At 37.8% G+C, this 22,061-nt stretch overlaps 1 protein-coding gene across 2 annotated transcripts in view; it reads right to left on the reverse strand.

The window, feature by feature from the left end:
* STIM2 (stromal interaction molecule 2) overlaps positions 1–16,450 on the reverse strand; it is a 35,360-nt gene extending 18,910 nt beyond the window's left edge. For both annotated transcript variants that reach the window (XM_008645007.2, XM_017727540.1), the window contains exons 1-2: positions 16,322–16,450; positions 5,486–5,600 (exon numbers count right to left, since the gene is read on the reverse strand). In XM_008645007.2, coding sequence (XP_008643229.1) covers positions 5,486–5,600; positions 16,322–16,384 — 178 coding nt within the window. In that variant the 5' untranslated portion in view covers positions 16,385–16,450. The remainder of the gene's footprint in view (positions 1–5,485; positions 5,601–16,321) is intronic.
* Positions 16,451–22,061: the final 5,611 nt, after the last annotated feature.

Below are 22,061 nucleotides of genomic sequence, written 5' to 3' on the forward strand. Positions count from 1 at the left end.
ATCACTGACAGTACAGAACACTCAATTTCAGAAGCCACACAATTCACTGAGTTATAAGTTGCACAGGAAGGGTTAAAAATACCATTGAGACTTTTCACTTCTACTGCTGGAAGAATTTTCTAGACACTGTCAAATTTTACATAAATGTATAGGTTTTTATAATCCAGTAGTAATTTTAAACATACTATCCTGAAAGAAATGAGGTACACATTTAAGTGGTTTACCATAGAGCAAATCATATCTGTTGTACTGCTTAGACTGGTGCAATGTTTTCTTCATAGACTATCAAGGAAATTTTCCCAAACAAATCAGTTATATTCTGGAAAAAACAGTTCATTATTCATTATCTATCACTGTATCAGATACCTCCATTAGAAACTGCAAAAAGAAGCAACCAAAGTCTATCCTAAACTAGAACTGAAACTCATACTTTCTGTACTCTTATACTGTTACCCGTTTATGAAAAAATAATATCAATTACTTCTTTATTTATATTGTATCCCTTTAACTGACCACTCAATCATTTAAGCTACCAATACATACTGTCATCTCTTATTATGGGATGTCAAGATCTGAACCTCTGCTCATGTACATATTTCACAAGAAATTTAGATTTATTATGTAAACTAATTCTTCGTTCACAGTAGTCCAGTGCCAGTGCCCGCAAATCCCAAAGTTTTCCAGGTGGACTCAGACTCTAAACTACACTGTTCTTCCTTTCCTATTCTATCAATCAGTGAAAACATTCAGACTGTTTCTTTTCGTTGATATCTTCCATATGTCATATGTTGGTGAGGAGTATTACTTGACTTGTCTCCAATAAGACTTTATGACATACATACATGTTTGTTCTCCAACAGCATAAAGTACTGGAAAGCAAACTGGCCTTTCTCCACAAGAAGCACTTACAGTCCACTGAAACATGACACGAGGCAAGCGTGAGATACACCAGGCGTACTGGAGGGCAAGCAGTCCAGCTGAAATTCATCTTGATCAACACTGCCAATTAGAATGTGCCAACTCCCACTAATTAGCTGAGGTTGTAATTTTCCCTTAGTTTAATCACCAAAAAAGAAAGCAGTACTTCAGACAGCAGAGCAGCAAGTCACAATTACTGTAAGTTAAATGCATATAGCATTACAGAGTAATTATAACATCCTTCTTTCTCACACCTCTTTTCACAAAGAGTTACCTTCAGAGAGAGGATGTCAGCAACATGCTTTGGGAAGGCAGGTATAGAAGGCACAGTGTTTACACCCCAGAGCAGCACTCAGTCTCTAGACCTCCATCAGCTGTTCTACTTCAGACCACAAGTTAGAGTTCTAGGGGGGTTTTACTACTTCTTTTGGGGGTTTCTTTCAGAAGGTGAAGATAGGAAAAGTAGCTTTATACTGGCCCTGTATGAAAGTTTCTCATTGTTAACCCACATTAATGGCTGATTAGAAGATCAGGCTATTTATCAGTTTTTCATGTTAAATTTATCATGTAGCATGGTGCTTCAGGGCAGGGAGGCATGAAGTAAAATAACATTACAGTGTCAGCCTCAGCATTCTTAAGGGCCTCCTACTCCTTCCAGAAATCAAATTACATTTGGTAAGAGTATTTCATGGCAAGGAGTGAAAAACAGCCATATATTAGGCTTAAAGTTGAGAACAGGCTGGCCAGGCACACAAGACTGTTCCGTATCAAGCACACAAAAGGATTCAAAACTTAGTTTTTAGGACCTTCAGCAGTAACATCAGCAGTATGGAGCATTATGTAACTCATCCTTAGCCAAGCCCTGGCTTGCATGCATTTCCAACCTCCAGATATTTAAAACCTGAGACAGCAAATGATTAGAGTGCAATGCAACCACAACATGTTTGTGGTATGCAGTTTAGTCCCAGTTGCTGCAAGAACACTTGTGCAGCAGTACATCAGAATACAACAGGTGATCACACATGCAAATATAGAGCCATTTTTGTATCTTTTTACCCTAATAAATAATGAATCAGACCTTAGTTCACATTCTCTTTTCCAGAGAAGGAAAGAGAATTAAAGGGGGGCGAAAAAAAGGGAACACAAGGAAAATACAAGGCAAGGAAAAGGTTTTTTTTATTATAGCGTAGTCTATAGGAGATACTATACATTAAAGCTCAAATATGCCATAAGGGTAAAAAAAAAGCTACTTTTTTTTTTTTAAAGGCAGTTTGTAACAACTAGGTTTTGGTAGGATTCAAATTAGTCTGACAACAGCCAAGCATTCATGAACTCCAGGTTTGACCACAACAGTTTTTACTTTGCTACAAAATCAAGTCTCAAGGGGCAGTGCTACATTACTAAGAATGCAGCATCCAACCCTACTGAGTGAGACAGATCAGAGAACTACCCAGCTGAAGGCCCGGATCTTACAGCCCCCTTACTACTGAGTCTAAATACCTACACCCTTCTCTTCAGACAGCAAATTCACATGACCATAGCCCATTACAGGGGCAAAAAGAGAAGGCAGGTGCCTTTGAGCGGGAGAATTTTCAAAGATAATTGTACAAAGACTGGTATTCAGACATCAAACCAAGTGTTCATCTGTCCCCTCTTCCACACTCAAAACTACTATCTCCTCAAGGACCTTGTAGAAAAAATACTGAAGATGCTCCTTTGGTATTAACCTAACAGTAGCTACTAAGTTTGTTACTTTTGACTAGCTGAAAGAGTCTGTAGTACATGTATGAATACTGCTTAGTTAGAAGAGGAGACGGTCAAGGAATAGCATACAACAAGCATATACTGGCATTTACATTTAAATAACAGTAACACACAGTAACAGAAGTCAGAAGACTTTCAGAGAGCAGTGTCTTCTACATTTTAAACAGCTATGCTATTTCCTAGTCACTCCTCTAAATAGAGCACTCTCTGTAGAATTACATTATGAGATTAAAAAAATTCAAAGGTGACAAAAAGCATATTCTAACTAACCGAAATTACATTATAGTCGTTTTGTACCAAAGGAATAATTTAAACTGAATGGCAACATAGCAACAACACGCTAGATGCTGATTCAAGCTATGCTATGACTCCTTTCACGCAGGTATAGTAACAGCCTTGAACTTCCTTTAATTTGCACCAGCCTAGACTATGCCTTAAGGATTCTGCACCAGGCAGGGACACCAAAAGCCTGCCCAGTGCCAGAAATACTAAAAAGCAATATTCTCAAGCCCCTTCTTTTATTAGACAATTTTTAGAGCTTTGAATGCAGTCAATCCTCAGTGTTACATTCAGTGTATAAAATCCTTCTCAATCAATTATTTAAAAGCAACCTCTATTTTCCTTAATCCTAAATGGAAATATCAAACAGCAATGGCATGTTTTCTCTTTCTTCTCTCAAATCTTATCTGTCTTGCACCACAATATGTTAAACAGAGAACACCTTTAAGCTATTCGACAAATATTTAAGAAAAACATTCACATAAATCAAGCTTTATGCCAAAGAATGGGCAAATTCTACTCAGCATAAACTACACAGAAGTAGATCCAGAAGATGTTTCTGTGTATACTGTCAAGAGCACTAGAGTTTGTAATTCTCACACAGATACCTCAACAGATTGCTTAAAGGTCTCAAATTACCAATACTGTCATTTAGAGTACCTTCCATCCTCTTGTTTAATGTTCTCAAATTGCTATAAACTAGTGGCACATAAGAAACAAATAAATCAAAATTCCTAAAACATATAGGAAGGGATGGTAACATTTTCCATGTTACCTAAAATCAAATTAAAGTAGTTCATTTTCTGAGGGGCATCATGCTTTCTAACAGTCACCAGACCACTGTTAACACGGCTGGGGAGTCTCATTCTCAAGGTCTCCCTGTGGTGCAACTTTAGTTCTCTCAGCAGGATGCACAAGTAAAGCCACTATAAGAACACACAGTGAGATGAGACATTTCGTCTCAAAGTCTTTTGAGTCTTACTCACCCTACTCACTACATTCAAGAAAACTGGAATAAAGATATACACAACAGACAAACTATACTTCTAGTATCACTATAGCCTAAATTTTTGAAGAGTTACTCATGACTTAGACCAACAATTATGAGACAATTTTTTCTGATAATTTAGTTGCAATACTTTCAGGGAACAAGATCTTAAGTGAATAACTATTTAAAGAATATTTGAAGAGATGAGGCTAAAAATTGCTGATTAAAACAGATATTTACTACATACCAAACACTTCATGCATTCCATGAGAATGCCCTTAAGTGACTTCCTACATTAGCAGAATGAACCAATGGCATGTTCCTGGTTTCATTCCTCTCTTGTTCCTACTTTCAATTGTTTGACCCATACCAAGTTTTAGATCTCTCTATGGTTGCCATTAGAACATGTCATGGTTTAGGAATGGTATTTTCAAATTTAGTGCTCCTTCTAAAAACATGTGTGCCATTTCCCCTCCCGCTCCAACTGGAGGCACAAAGGTCAAAGATCACAGGTTGAGATAGGAACGATTTACTGGAAAAAGCAATGAGGTAAGGAAACGAACAATAACAGCAACAATACAATAACAAAAGGTATAAGAAAAATTAAACTACTCATATGGAAAGCCCCTGACAATAAACAAATACCAGACCCGTATGTTGCCCATGTCTCTTGACCAGAATGAACCTCTTCTCCCCAGAAGAGAGAGAGGGACTCCCTTTCCTGGGGTCCCAGCCATGATGTGAGGTGGCATAGAATAACACTCAGGCCTTAGCTATGCTCCCTCCTGGCTACTGCTAAAAATTAATCCTGTCCTGGCTGGAACCAGGACAACACCTTTGGAAGGAGAGTTGGGGTGGGGAACTTAAGTATTTTTCTCCTAACAATTCTAACATTGCAGATCTCTTTTTTAATCACTGTATCCTGGGACATATTTGGCAGTGAACACTGTACTGTTGATTAAATACTCCTTTGATACTTGGAATAGTTGGCTCAACTTACTTATTTCATTTAAATCAGGGTGAGGGAGGGCTGGTGGTGTTGGCTTATCAGTACCTTTTACTGTATCCCAAGTTTAAGAAGATTTTCAAAAATGCTTTGGACTAAGAATTCTAGATCTTTGTAGCTCAAATAAAATTTAAATCAAAGAGCATTGAATTTTCCACTTAATACAACATAAAGATATTTTAAAATAGCTTGAGAGAAACCCTCAGGGTTTATTAAATTAAAAACATGCTAATCTGGAACTCAGCACTTGCACCAGTCACCTTGATAAACTAGAACCTCATACAGATGAGCACGTAAGATATCTTAATTTACTCGCAATATACCAAACACATGAGGAGGAAATTATCTCTAGCTGGACTAAATGAGTTTTTAGTCAGGTTTATTTGTGTCTATAAATAACAGTGTTGAAACAGATTCATGAAGATGCTTCAAGAGGTCCTTCATTCACTACTCTATACTTGGTGGAAAAATTGTTGAATTATATCTATGTTAATAACCACCATCATTTTTAGCTATACTTCTTTACCTACCTTCAGATGTCTTCCAGCGTTTCCACAGATCCTCAATGGTGATATGTTTGTCTTCTCGGTGCAGGTGACTATGTTTATTAGAGGCATCCTTGTATTGCATATCTTCCCTTAGAAACTGAAGAAAAGGGAAAAAAACATCATCTTAAATGCCGAAATGACAATTTCTGAAGAGAAACTACACAGAAATCAGATAGAGTCTTTGCTATTGCTTCCCCATGCAAGCAGCAGAGAATTGATTGAGTTTTCTCCATCAAAGACTCAGAAGGCAAGTTAAACACTCTTACAAGATTTGTTTTTCACAATTATTAAATCCTAGAAAAACTGATGATGCAGTTTCTAGTATACTAAGTTTAACATTATTAGGATGCCTTAGATTTAGTGATTACAGGAATGCACCACACATTCATACTGCATATTTCTCTATTCTGATGACATTTAACCAACTTCACCTCCTTGGAAATAAGACCATGTAAGATTTGAAAGTGTGCCAGTCATTTGTGGATGAGTAATGCCTGAATCCTGCTATACCAGTTAAATGCAACTGCCTGAGGGATGAGAGTAAGCTGTTTACTAAGTAGTATTAAAGTCTTTTGATTAGACAACAAAAATTTGACTTCTATTCATCAAATTGAAAAACAGAAGTCATCTGAGGGCCAATTTTCTGCTTGTTAATCATTCCTCAGTGGTTACGCTCCAAGCACAGAAGCATTACATAAAGCTGCTTCATTTTCAATAATTAATAGGAAGCCTTTTAGCAAACAGATAAAAAGGAAGATCATGCAATCATGACATACAGAGTGGGTGGTGAGGCACTGGCACAGGTTGTGCGGAGAAGCTGTAAATGCCTCATCCCTGGCAGTGTTCAAGGCCAGGTTGGATGGGGCTCTGAACAGCCTGATCCAGTGGAAGGTGTCCCTGCCTACAACAGGGAAATTGGAACTGGGTGACCTTTAAGGTCCCCCCCAACCCAAACCATTCCATGATTCTATGATAAAATTTTCTGATGGCAGCATTGTATCAGTATTCCACTAGTCACTACAAACAGTTCTCCAAATACATACCCAAGAAAAGCCATGGAACTGTAAAACCCATTCTATTTTTTATTTTATACGGGCCTCAAAAAGTTGGAATACTGGTTAGCAAGCCACCTCCCATTAATAGTGGAAACCTTCCATAAGTATCAGTCCCTGAAAGCATTGTATGAACAGTCTCTGTGGGTGAAGACTTTAGTATTAGTATCAGAAAACTAGTAGCTGGTACTAACAGTACCAGAAAACTAAGTAATCTTCCACAGTAGATAGTTTGCTTTCTTCTGTTCCTGAAGGATAAAGCTGCTCAAACAAAACCAGCTACAAACAGCCATGACAACTAAGTCAAAAAACTCTTTTATATGGCTGATTATATGTCATCACCACTTCAAGGGAGGTGAGGAAGAAAGCCAAGCTAGTGATGCACTGCGGAAGAGCTCAATTCTTAAAATTCAGTCCAGGTAATAATTTAAGTGCAGAGCATTCTGCAAAGGCTCCATTTCTAACAAAAGCTCAATTTCTAACAAATCTAGAGATTATACTATTCAGAAACTGCCGGAGATACTGAAAAGTAGCCAGCATTAAACAGTATTATTAACTCTTAATAAAAAGAGACAGAATACAATAGCAGAAACATGCAAGCAAAAGCTAACATTTACCAATTCTCCCTAACTAAAATCTTTTTACTAGAATGTAAGGGAATCTCAAACTATGTGAATGGATTCAAGTTTCTCCTCTAATTGATGGACTTGGGATAAAATACTAGCTGCCTTCCTTAAACGAACCCAGAGCCATAGTGTCCAAATACTGATTGGATGCAAATCCTCTCTTATTTATCTATTACTTCAAAACTTTTTCTGATTGTCAGACATTAGCTTTGTAAAGCTTTTTGATTCCTAAAATAGCTCCATTTAGCCCATACAAACTGCATAAGCATTTTTAACTCCTCTTCCCCATGTATATAAGAATGACATAAATTGAGATATATATATATAGATATATATATATATATGCACACACATGCATATACATGAAAAATACATGAGAAACTTATGAAATATATGAGAACTGAAAATAGCAGCCTGTTGGGGCAAAAGCAGTTACAGAACTTCTGAAAAACCATGGATCAGCAGCAGTAAAAAGGTTTAATAAACACAGGACTGTATCCTGTAACTGTATGCAAATACAAAAATATCTGTTGCATATTCCATCACCCAAGTGGGAACTATGAATACTTCCCATATTGGCAATACTACCATGAAGCTGGCAAATTCTACAACTGTCACACAACATGCAATGAAAGATGGATTATCTTACTCATTCCCACTCCATGTTTATAAAGTCGACACTGAACAGCGGTAACTAAACAACAAGAAAAACAAAATAATTTTCTTATCCACTAATGTCTCTAAGCCTTTCCAGATTATAGCCCAGTCTTATAGATGGAACAGCAGGAAAGAACTGATGTTTTCTCACCTTACCTTTTCCCTCCAGACTGCAAGTATCTACTATCAACTGACACCCCCAGTGTATCTTTCGGGAACTTGCAAAAAGCTCACTAAAAGTACGGCAAAAACATGTATTATATGTCCCTCTCTGTAAAGATTATCTCTTTTCACATGGGGGTTAAGGTAAATGCTAGCACTCACTCTTCAACTTTCTAGTGACTGATGATGCACTGCCCTTGGAGAATCCTAATGTTGGGCATGGACATTTTTTTTCAAAACAAGTGTTGCAGGGTGATCAAGTTTCTGAAGAGGGACAGAATATGTTGTATATAGAGGCTTGAGCCAATTTTGCATCTTCTAAGCTAAAGGTCAGGCCACTTTTGTTTGTACAAACTTGCTACCTTTACTGATAGTTGTCAGTAAAGGCTGTAAAATACCGAAAGATGAAACTTCTGCTGAGTTTCAAGTGCTGTCAAGGAAAATCTGAAGTGCTGTTAACAATACTACTCACATGGTTAGAAGTAAAGAAAGAAGGAAGACGCCAACTGATAAACAAAAAGCTTCAACGGGTTACACCTGTCCCCAGACTCAGCACGACCAGGACCCGCAGGAAAGCATCCCGATTTAACACCGGGACGCAGCGCGGGTTCCTCAGCACACGCATCAGCAGCTCCTCCTGCAGTTCCGGCGCGCCGCCCGCAGAGGGCGCAGGGGGCCCAACAGCGGCACGGGAAGCGCGGATCCAAGTCCGCACACGAGATTTCCCGGGAGAAAGGCTGAGAGTGCACCCGGTGTATACCGAGACACCGATTCGAATATTTGACTACGTGCCTTTTTGAAAAGCGAGTGGCAACACATAAACTGGAAAGCAGCCTGCAGTTAGTAGCCAGTACAGTTACTCCTCTGGGGCAGAGGTAGTAGATCTATGAGAACTTCTTCCAAGTGAAAAACCCCTCTTCTGTTCTGAACTACCCATATTGCTCCCAGGTCCTGTGAAAATAACCACGATGACTTCCTCAGAGAGGTTCTCCAACACCGCAAGGCCACAACACTAAAGTTACAGTGCACACAGCTGGAAAGAGGTCATCATGTTTCAAGGAATAAGTGCATTCACCAATGAAGAGGACATAACAACATCGAACATCTTTCTTTTTGTTTCAAAAGTGGTCTAATATGGAAGTGCTTCTTTAAGAAAAAGAACTGAGACCTAAATTGAAGAAAGACAGAAAAACAGAACGACTCTAGTTAAAAAGAGGATTTTTCTGTTCCTTGTCATGGCAGCTAATCTCTCTTCTGTTGCCCTGGTCATTAAGTATACAAAGAAAAGGTTACAAAAATAACTCTAAATGGGAGGTTAAAAGAATAAGCTCTAAGAAAAATACATCTAAGGATTATCTTAGCCAACATAATTACTCAGGAAGGAGAAGTTCTTTTAAGACTACAAAGCTGAAACCAAGAAAGCAGAAGATACGTTACCTAAAAATCTGTATGAAACAAAAATAACCATTTGTCAAAGTAATTACTTCAAAAACAAGTAGAGAATAAAAAAACAACCACACCTAGACATTGAAACTACAGTTTTGATCCCAAGAGTCCTATAATATCTGCACCTCTACAAAGATTAACATCCCAAAGTCCAAGGTTCGGCAGTGCAATAACTCCAAAGGAAACCTTCTCCTGCCTGGAGGGGACAGGACTTGGGGAGCCCTGGAAAAGTCCCAGGATCAGGTACACCCCCACCTTCCTTCCTCTTCAGAAAGGCTTTAGTACTGTAACTTTCACCAAAATCCAGTCAACTAATGACCAAAGACCAACCCGAAGAGAGACTACCAAAATAAATAAATAAATAAATAAATAAAAGACCTCCCCCAAAATCCAATACCGGTTTGACTGGTACTGGAGAGAGAACTTGCAAACTAAACCCAAATACAACAATTTAAAAAGTTAAAACATCAATGCTGCAAGACACGCTTGCAGGGCAAACAAGCAATTGCATACTTTTGAGAATGCTACTGGAAAAGTAAAATTAACCACACTCACTAACCGCAGCAGGAAGCACTCTCATGCTATTTATATTTTGTTCTGGGTGAAGGCTCAAGTTTATGATTTTCAGTTTCATCAACTTAAAATAGACCCTTTAACTGACAAGTTTACTTCAAGAGCAATTAGTAACATCTTCTGGCTAGGTATTATTCTCTCCCTTGAGCATCTATTCCTCAAACAGTGTTATTTCCTTTGGTTTTATTCCTTCAAAGGGAAACCTGCAAAAGTTACAACTTCAGATTTCCTATAACCCTTCAGATAAAGCCAGTCACTATGAGACATCCTCTTAGTACATTTCCCTGCATCTGTTGCTACAACACTTGTTGCAGCTATTACAATGTCACATGTACTGACTAAATTATGATGGCAAATGTGCTCTTAAAAGGCAACTTACTAGGATTCAGGTATGATTGCCTACCCTACAGAAATGCTATGAAGTAAAATAAGAAAACATATTTAATAATATTATTAACAAAATTAATAACAAAACATAGCTAGAAAAATGTAGGCCAGGAAACTGTTACCAAGTATATCTTAAGTAACCTACACATTCTATTGAAAAAAGATTACTGCAGCTCAAAACAAAACTGTAGCTATCTGCTGCAAAGTAAACTTTGCAATCTCTTCAAAGTCAAGATAGAATTTCAGTCAAGGGATCATTTCATTGTAGCAGGACTAAATAAAGAGGTGCAGACAGCTACATATTAGCTTAAGTACCTCCAAGGAGGCAAAGTGTGAGGTAGGTCTAGTCCAAACCACGTTGGAACAGGTTTCTATGCAACTGTACCCATGGATAACACATGCATTTCTCTACAGGGCTTCTTTGCACAGGCACAGATGTGAACTAACACCATCAATGTTTTCACACAAGACCTGGCTCCTCATCCTGCTCTGAAAAAACAAACTGACTGGACATATTCAGAGTTGCTTACAAAACTTCAGGAGGCTAAAACACATTCTGCCTGGGGACAAATATATTAGCAGTTGAGTGCAAAAAAAAAAAAAATTATAGAAGACCCCTATTAAGAGAGCCACAACAAATTAAGGAATTCAAAGTAATCCAATAGCTTTGGGGGGAAATGTTTGCTGCACTAGTTAGGAAGCTCAAAATCCTTGTTTGAAAGATTGATGTTTGTAACAGAATGTCTTGCACAGTGAGATGTAAAACACACTCAGGAGCCATCCCAGTGTCATGACAAAATAGTTGTAATGTCTTCAGTTTCTGAACCACTGCAGCACATATTTTTCCACATGCAGAATTTTGTCTAAACAGCTGTCATCAAAATATTAAGTTGTTTACAGAAATATGAACTCCAGTTTAAGGACTTTTATTACATAAATGACAAGAACAAAAACAAAATACTAAGGGAACTCGAAAGGACATTCAACATCTTGCTGAGAGTGTATTTCCAGAGAACAGAATGAACCCTATCCCTGTCAAACTTCCTACAGCCAAAGTGCTATAATACTATGACTATTCCAGATCATGCTAGCTACTATTCCTGCTTTAATTGCTGTATAGAACAAAATCATCTTCCCTGGCTTAGGCCACTTAAGTTAGATTCTATTTGATTCTTGCCTCCAGACAATATTTTTAAGTCAGGCACTTCGGCATATCATCTTTGAGGTTCCAACTTCTTTGACCATCCTGCCACTGCTAAAAGCTATTCTCTGATGCTTTCAATGCTGCAGTCTCTTATTCTCCTTACTGTACTTTTATGTCTCTCTTCTTTGTTTTTCTTTTTTTCTTTTTTTTTTGTTTGTTTTTTCTGTTGTTGTTGTTGTAGGGGACAGCATGGGGTAGGGCGTTGGTGGTTTTCTATGGGGCTTGCTCAGTTTGGGGTTTTTTTATTAAGTAACAAGTCCAGTTCACTCCCTAAAAAAACTTAAACAAAATATGAAGTGATCTACCCAGAGATTCCATGCAAAACTGTACATTTGTGCCTTTAGCTTGGTGAGACATTAAGTTACTAATAATAATAACAACACAGTAAATTACTAATATTTCAAAAACATCAACTTATTCTAGTACTGCAGAGAGATTCCTTGAGGAAATGACTGGATGTAGGACCTACATATGGAAGTTCTTTATAAACAGGAAAAACCAATGTAAATAGTCAACATGTGATAAGTCTGTTTTATTGCTTATGTCTCATCATTAAAACAAAACACGTTCCCATGGTGCATCAGATGCTTCCTGAGGCAGATAGCCTCCCACAACATGACTAAAACCTCAGTCAGTAATACTATGTTCTCCCTTTCAGCTACCTGTTTACAGCCGACCTCTTGAAACCAGCTTAAACAATTGCAATCCTTGACATATAAAGAAATAATATCAGCATCTAGGTCTGATAGGAAAATTTGTATTAGCCTGCCCTTATAATAAGCATACGGGTTTTTTTCCTTCCTTCTTCCTTTTCTCTGCGGTACCATACCAAATAATAAGGAAAAAAACCAACTACTCCATGCTCAGACTAGAGCCCCTCTAACTTCCTTAGAAGACTTCAACAAAACCCCTCATGTTTTGCTGACTATTAAATCCCATAGTAAAAACTTAGATCAGGTTTCTGCACATCAATTTTATCAAGGTCAAATACAAGTTTCTTTCCAGTCCGTACAAAGTACATCCAAAGGTCTTTCAGTATCAGACAATTTTTGAGGAAATAAGAAATATCTTAGTTCAAATTTTCTAATATCCTAGAAAAACTCCTTTACAGAACAGTTTTATGTGGGCCTTCATTTTACAGAGGAGAAACGAGCTACAACCTAAATGAGGGCATGAAAACACTAGGAAAAAATAAACCACATGCAGATGAAATGTCTGGAATCACTGTTGGGAGTTAACTGGACTAGCAAATTAAAATAGTTAAAATAAATAGTTCAACATCTTTAGCTCTTTTTACCTTCCTGTCTCAAAATAACTTATTAACAATAATTTCCTTCCTTGGTGTAAATATACCCTTGTAACACCGTTGTAGTGCTGGTTAAACAGCAGAAAGTTATTCTACTTTGTAACATTCTTCCTGCCAAATAAAAAGCTAATGAACATCTGATCAACATACTCAATATGCTGCTCTTCAGGAGGCTTGCAAGTAAAAACCATGCAGCATAAAACAGAAAATCCATTCCCTGCTGTTAAGTAAAATCCCTGTATTTCAGGTAAGCTTTACTTCTAATAAAGTGGGTTTTTTAATTATCAGTCCTCAATCTTAATCAAGATAAGCAGCATTACCCACTGTGACAGAACAAAAAAAAATCTGGTTCTGAAATATAAATAGGACATATTTAGTACATATTCAGACCTACTGTAATCAGGTAACTATGTAACTATGTTGAGTAAATGTAGACCTTTTAAAATTATGGTACAGATCTAGTAAAAGCACTACAAGAAAAACATGGAGGTTACTAGCTGAACTTGCAATTAAACTGTATTTCTCATTAATTTCAGGTTTGCGTTTAATGTCTTAGAAGAAAGCACTCCATGCAAATACATATTCATCACTGATTTGCATGGAAATTATATGTAGAAAAGCGCTAATTTGCAGGGAGTGGGTTATTAAATATTTCTTCAATAATTAAAAATGAACTAGCAGAAACAAGGGCTACAATTAAGTCATCTTATTTTATGCACAATGTGTAGTTTGAACATACAGTTTCACTCATCTCTAATTACCCCAGCTGAACAGCATGCCTCATCAACTATTATAATTTCAGCCATTTAAACAGGTTTTTAGAGTAGCTTCTGTTGCTTCCTCTGGAACAGGAAGAAACTTAAGGTCAGATATAAAGACGGTCCACTGGAAACCAGGAAAAATCTTCTGAATACTAATAAAATGTTTCCAATGTATAAATATTTCAGTATTTTCTTTTAACTTTCTCGACTTCCATGTATAAAAAATGCAGTACAAATCAAGAGAAATAATCAAAGTGCTGGGAAGTTCCTCAGGAAGCTCACACTCCATCACTAATGTTTCAATTTGCAGACTGGACTGTGACTGTCCCAAACATTCTGCAATAACAAAAGTAGCCTATATGCATTATTTTTGAAAACTCCTGGCAGTCAGGTGAAGTCTCTAGTGATTGGGAAAAAGGAAACGTCCCTCCTATTGAAAAAGAGAAGAAACGAAGACCTGAGAACCTAGAGACCAGTGAGCCTCACCTCTGTGTTTTGGAAGATCGTGGCACAGATCCTTGTGGAAGCAATGGTAAGGCACATACGATGAGGTGATCTGAGACAATCCAGCATGGCTTTACTAAGGACAAATGGTGTCTGACTGATCTGGTGGCCTTCTATGATGGGAGTGATTGCAGCAGGTGATGAGGGAAGACCAAACAAACGTCATCTACCTAGACCACTGAAAGGCCTTTGACACAGCCCCACATAACATCCTTATCCCCAGATTGGAGAAAGATGGATCAGAAGGGTGGACCATTCGGTGGATAAGGAACTGGCTGAACAGACACAGCCAGACAGCTGTCAATTGTTCTATGTCCAGGTGGAGGCCAGTGATGAGTGGCGCCCATCAGGGCTCTCTCGGGACAGGGGCTCTTTGATACCTACATCAACAACAGTGAGATCAAGTGCACCCTCAGCAAGTTTGCAGATGACACGAAACTGAACAGCACAGTTGAACTAACAGAAGGAAGGGAGGTTATCCAGAGGGATCTGGACAAACCTAAGAAATGGGCCATGAGAACCTCATGAAGTCCAAGTGCAAGGTGTTGTACCTGCATTGGAGCAATCCAAGACATGAGCACAGACTCAGAGAAGTCACTGAGAGCAGCCCTACCAACAAGGACTTGGGGGTGCTGGTGGATGAAAAGCTGGATATAAGTCAACAGTGTGCGCTCACAGGCCAGCAAGTCAGCTGCATCCTGGGCTACACTCAAAGAGGAGTGGCCAGAGGGTCTACTCTGCTCTTGTGAGATTCCACCTGGAGTGCTGCCTCCAGCTCCTCAGCACAAGAAAGATATTGACCTGTCAGAACAAGTAAAGGCAACCAAGATGATCAGAATACTGGAGCACCTCTCTTATGAAGACAGGCTGAGAGAGCTGGGCTGTTCAGCCTGGAGAACGTTCCAGGAAGATACTATTGCAACCTTCAGTACATATAGGAGGGATATAAAAAAGAGGGGGAGCAACTTTTTACACAGACAGATAGTGACCGGACAAGGGAGAATGGTTTTAAACTAAAACAGGAGAGATTTAGACTACATGTTAGGAACAAATTCTTTACTCGGAGGGTAGAGAGGCACTGGAACAGGTTGCGCAGAGGCGTTGTGGATGACGCAGTCCCTGGAAGAGTTCAGAGTCAGGTTGGATGGGGCCTGTTGATGCTGTTTGCACATAGGCACACAGAAAAGTAAGTAGCATCACATTAAATTTGACAATGATAATTCATAACTTATTCAGGGAGAACAATCTTCCCCTAAATGTTACAAAAAAGGATGACAAAACAGGGCTAGATTCTTCTCACATTCATCTACAGTGAGAATGGGTGTCAGAACCATGTGACAATACCCTCATTTTTAGGGGACATCTTCACTCCCCCTGGGTTCTCAAGCGTGTGCCTAACAATGGCCAGAAAGCGAAATAAGCAAGCACAATGAAACTACATAGGCATTTCCATTCCTACCCAGTAATTTTGAGAATCCCACTGGTAAAGTTGAGTAAATGCAAGGGTAAGTCCTTTGCCAGGTCCACCAGGAGCCCACCAACCAAACTCTTTCAAGGACAGACACAAAAACTTCAGGCAGGTCTGCATAACCTTCCTTAGGTCGTAGGACTTAATTTACCATTAGTAAGTACGATGTTCTTACTACTTGCCTGTAAATGTAAGCAAAACCAGAAATCTTTCTTCTAGTCTGCTGTCTGTAACAGGTACTGATTTGCACCATGAAGTGCCTGCAACAGATCTAAGGTAAATAGGATAGCCCAGTGATGCCTTAAGCAAGAAAACTTTGAGCAAAGAAACTGTAACATTAAGCAATGGATCACATCAACCTTACTGCAAGCTAAACCTACCACCATTTGCCCACCTCTTACACCAAAAAAAAAAGTAAAAAAAAAAAGTAAAAGTAGCAACTTTTATACATAGTCACACAAAACTTTTCTTCAGGCTAGAACAATGGACAGTAACATCCCATTTCAGACAAATATAGAAATTAGACTTTCCTTCCATATTTGTCTGAGGAAAGGGCTGACTTAAGAAAAACAGCAACAACTACTCAAGCGCAGAAAGATAAAGAGCAGCTAGACAAAACAAAAGGATAAAAAAGACTTCATGTAAGCACAAGTAAAGTTATTTTACTCCTACCTCATCACTTTCATCTACTTCAATACCACCATCTTTGTCATCATCCATTTGCTTATGGATCATGCGGAGAGCTTCTAGGCTGAACCGGTCCTCCTCAGTAAAGCACGGTGGGCTGAGTGAACTGCAGGGATCTGAAGGGGGGAGGACAAAAAAAAAAAAAAACACCACCAGAAATATTACTTACTGTCACCTCAGAATCTAAAGTTCCCAAGCAAAAGAAAGGGTTTAAATTTCTGTATCGTGTACATGTACTTCACTACATATAATCACCAGGTCACAGATGTCAAATCTAACCATAAAATAGTAATTCTTACCAAAAATGTGAAAGGCTTGTGTGTGTAAATCAACTCTTTTTTTTATCCAGGAAGGAGTCCCAAAAAATAGACCAGAATAGTTTTTGATTCTTCCAGTTATTTTTGCGATCCCAGTAACTTACTATCTCCACTTTTTCTTTTATCATCAACCTTTAGCTTATGTCAGTGCAGTGGCAAATAAAGTCACCGCATTTCGCAACCTTCCTTCTGAAAGTCTGGACTAAATAAAGAGCAGCGGAGGAAAAGAAAAAGAATTGTCATGTCATACAATCATAGCCTCATAAACAGATAACAAAGGGATGGCAATCACACTGCAGATCAAATTCTAAATAGGTAGTACTACTGAACACAAAATACTCAAGGGACTGCAAGAGCAGAAAGCACACTGCAAAGAAAATTCAGCTGATAGTAGTACATGACGTATTTGTTCTGTACACCCTGATCACAAACTGCAGCCACTGTAGAGCAGGATTCCAAGTCAAAAATAGTACATTTTCATTTGCATTCATTACTGAAGGCTCATGATTTGCGCACATCTGATGGCTCAGCTTGCACATCAAATTGCTAAATCCGTGTTCTTTCCCTTCTACAAGGTACCTGCCAAATGCTCCAAAATTCTGCAATGCATGATGATCAACCATCATCACACTGGCCTTGCATAGACCTTGGCATTAACTAATAGCAGCTATCTCACTAATTCTGATGTACTGAACACCAGCAAAGAACAGAAGGTTGAGAAGGATACAGAAATCATTTTTTCAAAGTTGAACTTCAATAAGGTAGTGAATTCCCACTGTAATAGCCATTATAAAAATGCACTGACTAGTTCCATAAACTGTTACATTACACTTAAATCATATGAATGCAAGTAAAAATTGAGGGAGCATATGAGTAATTTTTGCTTCTTCTAATCTATCAAAGAATTAAGCTTTCATGTTGCCATAGAATTTATTAAAAGGCTCGCTTATGTAAGTAAAGGAAGCACATCTAGAAAAAGAGAGGAATCAAATGTTTTCAGTGAAAAATAATTTTTTTTGTTTTATGATTTCATACCAGCTGGATTAGCATGATTCTGCTTCTCTGTCTAATACAAATTTTAAAATAACTAAAAATCAAGATAAAGGAATCCATAAGGCTACAAAGCTGGAAGTGCAAAGATAACAACCATGACATAGCTGGAATCTCAGACACATAATTAACAGGACTGGTTTCCACAGCTAGACATGAGCCAATGCATTCTTACTTCATACTTAAGTTTTATTATACAGGAGTTAACAGAAATCTGTTATCTGTTCCCATGTATCAATTAAAAAAAACGAAAACAAATAAACGGAAGTCAGCAGAAAAAAAACGAACGCTTCACTGACGCTGTCCGAGAACAGAGGGGTGTTGCTTTTAGAACTATTTCATATAATTCAAAGACAGATTTCTGTATTTATTAGTTACTGAATTACTAGATATGAAATATTACTGAATATTTAATTAATAAAATACTAATTATTATTATTACTACTAATTACTAAATATTAAACCAGACCAATCACAAACAATATAATTTTCAGCTTTGGAATGCAACTGATATTTTATGAAGTAGGGGTTTTTTTAAATTTAAAAAAAATCCATTTTATTTGTCCATCTTTGTTTTATTACAAAAGGTTTAATTTGCACAATACTCAGCCTTTAGATTTTTGCCTTGCAATGAAAAAATTACTATCATTGGAGGCGTTAAAGGACCTATCCCTGCAATTGCAGGGTGCTTGGTGTTGAAAGATTTCCCTTGCAATAATAATGAATCACCTCAAAGTTCTTCTAATAATTACATTACCATGGCCATGAACAAAAAATATTATTTTACTTAAATACAATCATATCAGAAGAACAATCTTTGTATTACAAGTTTTGATCCACACTGTATTTTAAGTTAGAAGAAAGTATAATTGTCAGAACAGATAAACAGATCGCTCAAACACATCCAACTTGTTTCATTTGTACTTAATTCTGTCCTGCCATGGAATTAAATTTCAGATACACGTGTTCACAGTTTGCAAGCACCCACTCAAATGTTTTTCAATTTTATTCAGCTGAAAGCCCAGTTTTTCAAATTAAAAAGGTTTTCTCAGAGTACATTTTCTCACAACTGAGGTTGATCAGTTCCTTAATCAGGGCACTTATCTTAAATACACCTTTTTAGAATATTTAAGCATGAAGGCACTTTAGAGAGCTATGGCTTTTCTTGAGAGAAATAAACAGGCTGCTTGTGCTTCAAATGTCCCATGTGCTGGCTCCAAGAACACTTGATCTCTCTGTTAAGAGCCGATAGAGTGCCAATTGCTCTTTTTGGGACTGAGAAACACAGTAGGACCACATGTCAACTGTAATAAAAATTAACCCACTCTAGAGAGAATCCATATTTACTTTCAAGCTTATTTTCATCTGGTAAAATTAAGCATTTAGACTGACAGACTGACAACACTGGTCATCCCCTTCCTCAGAGAACAATCTCAAAACAAACTACAAAGCCACAACCTAAAGAATAAGTGAAAAGCATTTCACAAGCATACATATGGAGCCCTACCTAATCCAAAAAATAGCTGATGGAAATTTAATCATCTGCAGTTCTGCAGAATATACTGTCATGCAGTAGTTTGCCTCAATTGCATGCCAAAAACAATTCAAATTAATACTAGATGAAGTATGGTTAGTTACCTGGATGTCTGGAAAGTTTCTAAGACAAAAGCCAAGAGAAAAGGTCTCAAGACACAGCAAACACTATAAATATAGCCCTGAAGCCCCACAATAAATCATAAGACTAGTTGATAATTTTTCCTCTTTGAATTGACACTATTGAAGATGTTCTGGGATTCCAAACCTTCTCTTGTACTTTAAGGACAAGCCTAATTTAACATCTAGACCAATTTCTCCATCCTAGTCTGGTGTGTTGTCATAAATGCACTTAGTCCAAAATCATGATCACAGGAAAGAACAGAGATGATAAATTCACTCAGGGAGTGAGCCAATACCTTGGAATTTGAGCATTTCTTTAATGAAAAGCACAGAAGAATTAGCAAAAGAAACAAAAGAGAGAAGGTGGACAAGAGGGATAAAAGCACAGCAGATGTCACTCCAGGCACAAGTTATGTTATACCTCAGTTTTTCATGTTGCTCAGAAGCCAGGAAGTTTCAGAACTAATGGTCATAATATGGAAGGAATTTTTTCCTAAAAAACTAAATGTCAGACTCGTGGCTCAACAAACTTGGCAGAGGATTTTGAAACAAACCTTCCTCCTGCCTTGAGGCAGTAACTGACTCCCAGCTCTAAGGCAAGGGGGGACGTTTTCACCAGTCCATTGGAGTCTCCCTTAGGAGACAGTCTGATAACGAACCAAGCACAGTTATCCAACCCAAGATAAAGAAAAGTTTGTATTTGTAGATAAAGGGAAACTAACACTTCACACCCCTTCCCCCTACCCCTTCTTTCCCCCCACTCCTCTCTTCTTCAGTGAGACTAAAATAAGGTGAGACTATAAAAAAAGTTTCAGTTTGAAATTATCCTCAACTTTAGATTCACAGCTCTTTATTCCATTTCCTGAAGACAACAGAAGTTAAACTTAAAATGTGACGTTGTCAACACAAGCCAGTAAGGAAAATTAATTTTGCCCTTATCTTCAAGCACTCATCTCAGCAAAGCCCCTGAAATTTATTAGGAATACACTGTCAGAAGTGGTTCCAAAGCAAAAAGGTATATGCACCTCATAGTCTTTCATCCATCTTGCATTTGCTTCTCCCTAAACAGCTGCAAATGTTACAGACTTCAGAATAAAAAGGACTGACAGACCAACAAACAGGGAATAAGCCTGCAGTTCTCTCACACACGTCCTTTTGCATATGGACACTGGAGCACAAAAGCTATGGCTGTGCCAAGCCTCAAAGAATGACTCCAACCAGGTGTTCACAGCTCCAGTCTGGAACTTTTCAATGCCTGAAAGAGCCTTTTTAAGAATACAGGGACACACAGTAGCCTCATGATTTTCTGCAAGTGCCTGGAATCAAGTAGACACTTCCAAATTAAAACTTAAATGCCTTTAAATTTTCCCATGAGTTCACTCAGAGCAGTGTAGCAGTTGGGAGTTATTTGAAGAGACTGACTACTACACACCATTTTTGTTCTGTGAGGATGTTCAGCACTCACCAAGAAAGAAAAGCACTTTTTTTACAATAACATATGGCAGTCCTATGGAAGCCCGCAGGGTTTCCATGCCTGCCTTTTACTGATGAATTCAGAAGTGTACCATGTTGTGCTAGGTTTATAATTCCTCATTCCTAAAAAGCCATCTGGGATAAAGGGAAGCCTCACAGAAAAGGCAGGCACTATAAAGCAGCAGCTTCCTAGTACATACTCTTGTCTTAAAATAACTATGTTTCAGTATGCCATGGTGATAGAAGTGGATTTCTTTGCATTTTCCAGACAAAAAGGGAGGTGTCCACAATATCTCCAACCCCCTGCCAAATGAATCTTCACCTAACCAGGATTCTTATTTCCTTACATTTCTGTTTTGCATGTACTTTAATACACTGCAGTTTCTTAATCAATTCAATGACACCTTTTGAGGCAAAAAACCTTTAAGAGAACAACAATTTTTGAAGACCTGAGTACAAATAAGGGTGTCATAGATACAACAGGGATTAATGAAAATATTGAAAAGCAAGTGTTTTCAAGAATTTTACCTGATGTTCAAAATAGCTATTCAAAGTAAAGGCAAACATGTTTTTATCTTAAATCCTTACATAAGGTGTCACTAAAATATTCAAATGCTTGAGACACAGACTCAGAGTGAGCTTCTTTTAATCTTTCAATTAAAAGCCCCAAAGCAAATCACTCCTACTCTTAATAATTAAACTCCTCCATATGGCAAGTAGGCTGAGCAGCATCTAACAGTTAACTTGACAAAGTAATTTGTGACATTATTTTTCACTGTAATTATTTAAATAAAAGTTCATGATTGCAGCACATCTTTTCACTAAAAGCATTTTTAAAAAAAAGACAAAATTTTGACAAAAAGCGTAGAATACCTTATCTTCTAACCACAACACTGATGTTACTTAAATGAAGTTCCTGAAGAGGAAAATGCAATAATACTAATGACAGCATGGCAAGGGGAAGGGGTGCAACAGAACGGAAATTCAGAACATTGTTGTCCCCAAAGATTTTGAAAATGTTAAGTTTCCCATTAGGCTTTTCCATTGCTCTGTATTAGAAATTTAGGTAACTTCTACCAACCCATGCAATAGGAGTAGATTAAATCCGTAAATTAAACTCCTGACTGCAAAGTCTGGTATCTGGAGCACTTGTTTCCGAATACATGTACAATGCTTACTGACTGGTAACACTGCAGTTTAACAGAAAAAAAAAAAAAAAAAAAAAAAAA

Source organism: Corvus brachyrhynchos, unplaced genomic scaffold, assembly GCF_000691975.1.
Source record: "Corvus brachyrhynchos isolate BGI_N302 unplaced genomic scaffold, ASM69197v1 scaffold80, whole genome shotgun sequence".
In the NCBI taxonomy this organism is placed as follows: Eukaryota; Metazoa; Chordata; class Aves; order Passeriformes; family Corvidae; genus Corvus; species Corvus brachyrhynchos.